At 46.6% G+C, this 9468-nt stretch overlaps 1 protein-coding gene across 9 annotated transcripts in view; it reads right to left on the bottom strand.

The window, feature by feature from the left end:
* Window positions 1–3471: 3471 nt before the first annotated feature.
* Window positions 3472–9468, bottom strand: part of NRF1 (nuclear respiratory factor 1) — a 127212-nt gene continuing 121215 nt past the window's right edge. For 6 of the 9 annotated variants that reach the window (XM_081243779.1, XM_081243781.1, XM_081243782.1 and 3 more), the window contains 2 exons: window positions 7820–7861; window positions 3473–5585 (listed from right to left, as the gene is read on the bottom strand). In XM_081243779.1, the coding sequence (XP_081099905.1) occupies window positions 5422–5585; window positions 7820–7861 (206 nt within the window). In that variant the 3' untranslated portion in view covers window positions 3473–5421. Of the gene's footprint in view, window positions 5586–7819; window positions 7862–9468 lie in introns of those variants that run through there. The other 3 variants (XM_081243786.1, XM_081243783.1, XM_081243784.1) reach the window with 3 other exon arrangements.

Here is a 9468-nt window from a genome sequence, read left to right as displayed (position 1 = left end):
AGTGGTTGAGACTCTGCCTGCCAATGCAGGAGACACGGGTTCGAGCCCTGGTCTGGGAAGATCCCACATGCCGCGGAGCATCTAGGCCCGTGAGCCACAACTACTAAGCCTGTGCGTCTGGAGCCTGTGCTCCGCAACGAGAGGCCGCGATAGTGAGAGGCCCGCGCACCGCGATGAAGAGTGGCCCCCGCTCGCCGCAACTAGTGAAAAGCCCTCGCACAGAAACGAAGACCCAACACAGCCATAAATAAATAAATTAAAAAAAAAAAGAGAATCCGGATGTGCAGCCCGTTTTCTGTCACCTGCCCCGGGTTGTTGGCACCAAGGGCAAAGCTTCTAAAGGCAGACATAGCAGAGTCTGACCCCAGTCCTCATTTACTAGTTCTGCATTTACCTTGGGAAGTTGCCCAGTCTCAGTTCCCACACCTATAAAATGGAATCTAACCTCCATCGGAGGTTGTGGAAAGGATTAGAAATAAAGGTGTAAAACATTTTGCATAGTGTCCTATGCAGAGCAGCCGTTTAGTAACTGGTAATTATAACTATTAGTTTCTTAAAGGGTAAGTTCAGAAGAACTTTGAGTTGAGACCCAGTTAATTTAAGTTACACCAACAATTTTATTTACAAGTGCATTAAATTTGGGGCACTCTTTCTAGCTTTCTTCCCCAAATATTAAATAAGCTACCTCTTAACCTCTCTGTGGTTCAGTTTGCTCATCTGTAAAGTAGTGATAATAACAGTACTTTGTAAAAACTAGTAAGTAAGTTTATAGGCAAATCTCTTAGAACAAGGCACATTGTAAGGGCTGTGTGTTAACTATTATTATTGCTACCGTATAAACACTCTTAATTGCAGATAAGCCATAGTTCTCATAAACTAAAGCTAGGAACGCCTCTGAACAGGGCTGGGGGCACAGGCCTGTCCTTGCCTTATAAGTTGGCGCTGGGTAAGGCCCGGGTTCTCGGGGGATCCTCGTTCCCCCCTCTGCAGATGAATATTATCCCTGTTCCTTTGCCTTTCCCCTCCCAACTCTGCAGAAATACACTCCAGTACTCAACAAATATTTGCTAACAGGTCAGCGGTTTTCAGGAGGGAGAAACAAATTCAGAGTGGGTTGGGGACTCATTCAGGGGCCCAGCAGCACCAGGAGCTGAACGGCAGGTGGAGAAAAGCCTACGTTCTCCAGCTATTTCAGAGTCCAGTCCTTACGCGATATCTCCCCGCTCTGTGCACCTCCTTCCTCTGTGCTGCCTCCACTGTCCTGAGTGGATCTTCTCCAAGAGCTGCCAGCCTGGAGCAACCAGCAGAGGCCAGGTGGGAATGCACTGACGGGTGCCCCTAACTCTGGCATCTGAGCAGGAGCTGTGCTGAGGCCACAGGCTGGCTTGGGCTGATGACCTGGGCAGCCCACAGCCCACTGAGATGGAGGTGAGAGTGGAAATGTGGGCTTGTCTTCCTCACCCCACGTAGCCTCTGCCCCAAATAAGCTTTGAAGTTTCCCCTGATTGGTTTTGGTGCTGACACCAAAGGGAGCCACCAAGGGCCTAGTACAACTCCATCCAGAGCTAAGGCTTTGGGGGCATGATAGAGGAGGGAGAGGAATGGCGGCAGGTAGGGAGGAAGACGAATGCAGGAGCAGGCCCTCTTCCACCCGAGAAGCGGCTGGAGATGAGCCTTGCCTGGGTCTAAGTGAGGGCAGAGCACATTGGCAGCCTGAACTCTTCTTACAGAGCCAACAGTCCCTTCTCTTCCCTGCCCTTCTGGTTCTCCTCGGCTCACTTATCTGAGTTTGGAAGACTCCAGTGGTCACCAGCATCGTCAATAGATCTTCTCAAATGCAGGACTTAAAGCCAAGAATTGCTAGCCCAGTATCTTGGTTTCGCTGAGCACCAGATCCTTGTCTGCAGCCTGGATGATAAACTACTTAATGCAGAGGACCCTTAAGGAGATAAAATGAGATAATATAACTCACCCTGCCACAGCACTCTGTCCAGACGGCACCTTATCACACCGGGCTGCCACGATCTGTTCACACGAATATCTCCTCATCTTCTGTTTCTCAGGCAACTGCCATGATTTCTTCACCCGGCAGTGGTAGGCATTCACCAAGTTGAACAAAACTGACCCACAGGCCAGAGCTGGTCTACAGGTGGGTTTTATTTTGCTGCAGAGTATGTAAAGGAGTTTTGATTTGTTGAAATGAGGAGATTCATACACAAACCTGGACTGCCCAGTTTCTCTGGAAAATTTAAAAGATGGGGCTTCAGGGCCCATGTTCCTCCCGCTTGGAGACCATCTGCTAGTGCTCAGGAGGGGCCGCTCCCTTTAGACAGATGCCCTCCACTCCGTCCGTCTCCATCACTCCTCCTCCTCTCACAACTGAATGGCTTCCACTTTACACAGTGAGTCCACCTGCCTGGTCCCTGTAGGCAGCTGAGTTTGCAGCTCCTGCTGGTGGTTTGGGCAATAATGGAAGCAAAGGTCTCCACCTGCCCCACCAAAGAAGGTTTCGATACATGCTTGCTGGAAAGGCAGCATCTGGGTCTTGCCAGGCAAACAGAACGTACTATGCCTCTGTGGGGACGCACTCTAGACAACCCAGCTGTTCCCTGGGTGGCCAACGGCAGTGACGTTTGCTTCACCTGGCTGCCATCAATCCTTCCTCTGGTCCACCCTCTCTAGTGACAACAGGTGACGACGTGCCATTTGTTCAAGAAGAGAGGGAAAAGGTGGCACTGGCTTTATCGAGCCACCATCAGTCAGCAAGGAAAACACTTCTGGCCTCCACATGCAACTGTTCTAATCATTATCCCCGGGAAACCGACCCGAACATCCAAGGACAAAAGGAAAGAAAGGGGTGGCGGAGGCGGCAAGGAGCGTATCACTCCAGGCTGAGGCTTGCGGTGGGCACAAGGGGCACAACGCGGAGGGGCAGACTCAAGGGGCTTGGGAAGGCCTGAAGCTGGGGCTGGGGCAGGAGGCACGGGCGCAAGAAGGGCAGCTGCCACATTAAAGTAGCGAGAGCTGTGCGTGAGCCCAGGGGGTGAGGGCCTAAAGAAACAGCTAATGGCTTGGGGCCCCTGCTTCAAGAAGAACAAGCCACTGCAGCAGTGAACACCATTCATGTGGGGAGGACACAGATGGATAGGCACCCCCACCCACCCTGATGTTTAATGTGGGATGCAATTAACCCCTATAAAGGGGACTCCGGAATAGAGGTTTTCAAACTAGATCCCCCTAATCCCCCAGGACAGCATTTTACAAAACTGATTCAACAGAGCTGCTCTGGTGATTGGGGACGGACAGGAGGCCCCAGCCCCACCCTAGCACTCCCCTTACAGGGCTCCACAGCGCCAAGGAGCACAGTTCAAAGATCACTGAGCTTGAGTAAAAGCACCTTTTCCTTTTACAAAGCAGAACAAGCCACCCCAAAAGAGAATTCCTAAGAGGCTAAGTGTTCCTACAGAGATGAACAGTTCCACTTCCTGTTGCCACTTTGTTAACTATTTATTGAATGAGGCAGTAATAGACAGAATGGAAAACGACACAGAATCCATGCTCTGCTACTGGGGTCTTGCTTTTATTCTTCTTCTTCTTGGCAATTTCTCAAACTATTAGGAGGTTATTTCACCACAAAGGAACACGGACTTTAAAGCCCCTGGACAGTTTCACAACGACGATAAAAAATAATAATTAAAAAAATAACAAATTGTAGAACTAGGACTGTTTTATGTAAATTTCCCCTCCCTCCCGCCATTACGTACAGAAAAAAACATACAAAGAACATTGGATAGTTTTATATAAAACAAGCAAATACAAGAATCTGAAACTTTTCTCAAAGGCTGAGCAAGATGTGAAGAATCTTTTAATGTCGCATTAAAAGAAAAAAAACACATTAAATACACTATCACACATGGGGGGCCCGGGAGGAGGGAGGAAGAGTTGTCCCTGTACTCAAGGAGCAGAGATTTGGCCTGTCAAAAAGTCAGGTGAATTTAGCCGCTGGAGACTTGGGGCTTGCAGTTGAGAAATCACAGAATTTAGTTACAAGAACACCCAGACCAATCAACACCTGTGAGAAGGAAGCTGTGCGGGGGCCCGGGCCCAGCAGGATGCACCTGGGAAAACTGCAGGGTTCCTTCTGAAACAGGGCCTGATCCAGGAGTGCAGGAAGCATCCTAAGCCCTCTCTCTCTAACATCCCCCAGCGTGATGGCCAACCTTCCTCGTGCCAGGTGCCCCCCGTCAGTTCCAGTCTCCTCTGTTAAGCTACAGAAAGTTACAGGAAAGGAAAAAATTGCTCCCATTGGTGTAACCTGGTCTTTGAAGATTTTTCTCTCCCTCCTTCCTTTCCCCTTCCAACCCCTCCCACCCCCCCATTCTCTCCCCACCACGCACACACCCACAAGCACACTTAACACGCACGCACGCACTCCTCAAACCCTTAATACTTCTGTTACCTTCAGTTCATATACACGACCAATTCAGGACTGACCTTAAAACCAAAGCGACATGTTAATAGTAATGAGATCAAGAAGATTTCCTGGGGAGGGGAGGAGATGGGAGGCTGAGGAAAACCCTCTCATCCCTGCCTGGGAGTTTTAAGAACATTCACTTGCCTGTGGCAAGGTCAGCACCTGGGCCAGCCCGAGGAGCGTCCCAGCTGCCAGACCACGAGGCCCTGGACCCTGCAAGCACAATTTCTGGACCTCACCCCATTCTGGAACATCCTTCCTCAGGCAAGTCCAGCAGGGAGAGTTCTGGGTGGCCACTGGGAGGCAGCTTTGGTGAAGGGCATGGTCACCTCTGCCTGAGTTTGTCAGTAGCTCAACGCATGACCCTGGTATGAACAAAAACTGGTGGCTGTGTCTGGCCACGTACCCAACACCCACTAAACTGGGTGAATTATTTTTTCCACAGCTCACCTTGATCTCATACAGATAATTCCATGTGGGTTTCATACATACATACACACATACATATATATATATGTATATATATATATATACACACATATATATACACACACACATACACACATATACATACACACATATATACTATATATATATATGTAAATGTGTATATCCATATGTACACATATACATATATTCACACTCACACATACACACACAGAAGTATACACACGTTTTTGCAGAAAGAAGTCCTTGCCACAATTTGGCTTTTTTGGGACAGTGAAATTGACAATGCAGTATCTTGTTCCACTAATCCCAGAAAATCAAGAGTGGTGCTTTAAAAAAATGCAATTCCAAAATCCGCTGCCTTTCTTCCTTTTTAAAAAAAAGGTTAACAAAACTTTTCTTCCAAAGTCGAGAGACTTAATTCCATTTGATTGCACCTCTGCAAACGTGTAAAAAATTTTGAAGTAGACTAGAAAACGATGCCATGATATGGCTGCATGTCACTGTTCCAACGTCACCACCTCCACAGCCTGGCCGTCCATGGTGACTGCGCTGTCCGATATCCTGGTGGTCACAGGGGCCATGGCCACCTGCACCGGCCCATTGCCCTGGGCGAGGCTGGTTACCACAGTCTGGTACATGCTCACAGGGATCTGGACCAGTCCTGGGGAGACAAGGGGAGACCGTTGGTGGGGATTGGGTGCAGCTTTCCAGATGCTGGCTGGACAGGGCAATGAGCTCCAGCCCTCAGAGTATCACTGTCTGCAGCCTCAGGTAATTGCACACCCACTGTCCAGGCACAAATACAACCCTTTTCTCACCCCATTTTAATTCTTTAAAACAGACTATCAGGAAAGAAAATTTGGAGAAACTGTAGAAACATGCCTCAGAACAGGGCCTCCCCAACTTGCCAAGAGATGACCCTGCCTGCTGGCCTACCTTCAACTTTAGGAAGCATACACAGGCCCATCAGGTGTGAATTCTCCTCTCAACAAGTCCATCTCCTCTGACTGCCTTCTTCTCCAGGAAAGGCCACCATTAATTTTCTTTGATATTCTGCTACACTTGACTTCTTCAACCCTCTGGCTGCCTATGCTCAAGTTTCTCTCAGCTTGAAAAAACTTCTCCCTCAATCCTATCCTGTCTTCTGGCCATTATCCCTCTCCTAAGAGTCAGCTTATTTAAAAAAGAAAAAAAAAAAAAAAGCCTAAGTAATTAGTTTTCTGATATTAGATTTCACAGACCAGTAAAATTTTTAAATACGTTCTGGGGTCAACTTAAAAAAAAAAGACCCCCAACTACCTCCTAATATCACTATTATTTTAGAAAGGAGGGTTTAACAGAAAGAAAGGAGGAAGCAAATAATTTCAGAAAAGGGCAGTCCTCCCTAAGAAAGGAAAGTTGACAATTTTATATAACATATTAAAAAAAAGATTTCCAATTAAATAAGACAGAATAAATGCACATATAAAATTCCTCTTCCTTCTAAAATAAAAATTATAGTGAAGGAGGAAAAAAAGATATAAATGAGGGATGTCAACATATTCCTGGAAGATGCAAAGCAAACGTAAAGGGGTTCTGACTTATCAGAGAAGGGGAAGCTGCAACTCCTGTGTCCCAGAGAGCTCAGGACATGGAGGCTCAGCCACTGCAGAACGAGAGGAAGACGCCAAAAACAGGCATTAGCTGACAACTTGTATTCAACTGACTGGACCAGTGGGTCCCACCAACCCCAACACCCAGACCTTTGTTGACAAGACATCTGAAGTTCACCCACCGTATTGAGAAACTGACCCGGGGAGGCTGCAGAGAAGACCTACGGTGACATCTGGTGGGTGGGGAGGTGAGGGGAGGGGGGTGCGGAGACAATGAAAAACCTGGCTTGCAGCCCTAATATTTACCACCCCAAGGCCTGTAGGCCACCCAGCTCTGCCCTGCACACCCCAACTATCAGTGTTTCAGTGTCTCATTCTTAGGGAACACAGAGGGAACAGAGACGATGTGGGGAGCAGAAAAAACAAAAACGAATGCCCCCAAACTCTAATATCTTCAGAGAGAGAAAAGGTTTGTATCATAAAAGTGGATAGCTTTATTAAAAAGGAATAAGAAAAAAATTCTTTAAAAATCAAATAGATGAAATCCATGCCACAGAAAGATCAGAAGGTAAAGTCAAGGAAATCTTCTAGAGAGTAGGAAAGATTAAAAGATGGAAAGTAGGAGACCTTAAGAGGTTCAATCTCTGATAAAAGAGAATTCCAGAGACTAGAAAAAACAGAAGGTAGGAAATTATCAGACACATTGTTAAGTAAATTTCGAGAACTGAAAAATATGAGTTTCAGATTGAAAAGGCCCACTAGGTGCCCAACAGGACAGATGAAAAAAGATTCAGACGCTAAGACACAGCTTTGCAAAAATTTCAGAACACCAGGGATAAAGCAAAGCTCCCAAAAGATTTGAGAAAGGGAAAAAAAAAAATCGTCATATACAAAGAACTGGAAATCATAATATTGTTGGACTTCTCAAAAGCAAGCCTGGAGGCTAGAAGATGATGGAGCAATGTTTTCAAATGTCTGAGAGAAAATGCTTTCAGCCTAGAATTCTCTCTCCAGACTATGAAGCGACACCCAGGTCAGTTAAGCGTGGGGGCAGAATAAACACATCTGCAGACTTGTACGGGCTCTAAAAACTGGCCCGCCACGCACACTTTCTTTGGAAGCTCTGAAGGATGTGCCCTACAGAAACGAGAGAGAAAACTTAAGAAGTAAGTGGCCGTGGGGTCTAGGAGACAGAGAATCCACTGTAGGGAGCTTGGGGGCAGCAGGAGGGCCCAGGAAGGGGGCTGTGCAGCACGTCTGAGAGGACAGAGGGGAAGTGGCATGAGCTCGTGGGATAAAGTACCTCGAGGGGTCTTCCAGAATTGGGTAGAACCGGTGATTAGTCCTTAAAAAGTAGAAGAAAAAAAAAGCAAGGATTAACCATACCCACTCGTCTTGGCAGTGAACAATTTTTACGTTTATAAAATTTTATGTTTCTAACAATATAAACATAGAAACTGAGTTATCAAAAATTGATAACAAATAACGTCTCAACTCAAGACTACTGTTTAGAGCAATAAAGATACATACCAGAAAAAAGAGCATGAAGTGCTGCCCTTGGGGTACAAATATTTTTTTTAAAAAGGCTTTTATTCCTTTTTGTCATTTAAAACTATATATCACTTTGATGAAATAAAAATTAATTTTAAAAAGGGATGTTTTAACAGAATATTTCCTAATGCAAAAAAAATCAAACATAAAATAAAATGTTATTTTACAATGTCAAATTGTATCTAATTGTTTTCTAGGGTTAAGTGTTGCCAGTTTAGAAATAAGTATTCGATGATGCAACCTGAAATGGGGCTTGAGGTTCTGCTTTGTCGACATTTTTGGGAATCCAGGCTCACTCTGGTGTGTGTTAATGGAAATGCAAGGCATGGCCCACCATCCTCACACTTGAGATGCTGGGACCTAAAAAGAGGAAGGAGGAGGCCAGCTCACACTCGCAAGCGACGCTGGGAGGAAGCAGGCTGAGGGGCCACGCATTGGCTTCAGAAGGCTGTCGGGTTCAATTTCTTTCACCTAGACCTTTGCAAATGGCTCTTACATGTCTCCAGTCAATTCCTCTTTCCATTCACCCCTTCCTGTCACCTGTTAGCTTTCTATAACTCGTCATTCCCCAACCTCAAATTTTCAAATCCCCTGATGTTAAGAAGGTTCCCAAAGCCTATAATAAAGTTCAAATGTTGGGTATGGTATTCAGAACCTCTTGTGATCTGTCCAGTCTCATTTCCCTTACTCCCTGTGCTCTGGGTATCACCCTGGACTATTCTCAGTTCCCCAACATATTGGTCACATTCCTTTCTCTGGGCCTTTGCTCAAGTTGTTCACTACCCAGAATTCCCTTACTGCCCACTCCTTCCCCTTTAAAACCCTCCTCTTGGAAGCCTATCCCAGCCCTAGTCAATACTGATGGCAGCCTCCTTGGGGTTCTCAATAAGCGCTCGACAGTGGGGTATAATCCGGCTTGGCCCAGTTAATGCATGTAGATAGGCCTTCCCACTAGACTGAAGGCTCCTTCAAGGCCAGGCTTGGCTCTGGTCCATGTTCTACTCCCCACAGTATAAGGTACAAGGTGTGCCAAACACTGGCATCAACAGGGCCTCAAGGGCAGCAGGCCAAGGGACTCTATTGTTGGCCTCAACCAACGTGCAGCTGGGCTCCACTCCCCAGTGTCTAGACTCCAGGCATGGGCCTGAGTGTATCTGAAGACCAAATGACCCCCTTCCATCACCCCAGTGTATCTTGATCATCTTCACTTTCATCCTCTCTTCTGGTCAAAACAGAAAAAGTTAGTGAAATAACCCAAAATGCCCTATGGCAAAACCAGGACACCTCCAAAGAACCCACGTGTTAGTAAACAGCAACCAAAACCAGAAGCAAAGATCAGTCTCATTTCACTGCTGTTGCTTCTGGGCTTGATTCAGTTCCAAAAGCTCCAAGCTTGGGGAA

This window comes from Mesoplodon bidens, assembly GCF_964165515.1.
Source record: "Mesoplodon bidens genome assembly, chromosome: 9".
In the NCBI taxonomy this organism is placed as follows: domain Eukaryota; kingdom Metazoa; phylum Chordata; class Mammalia; order Artiodactyla; family Ziphiidae; genus Mesoplodon; species Mesoplodon bidens.
The sequence above is the reverse complement of the archived record's forward strand: the minus strand, read 5'-3'. Positions and strand labels throughout refer to the sequence as shown.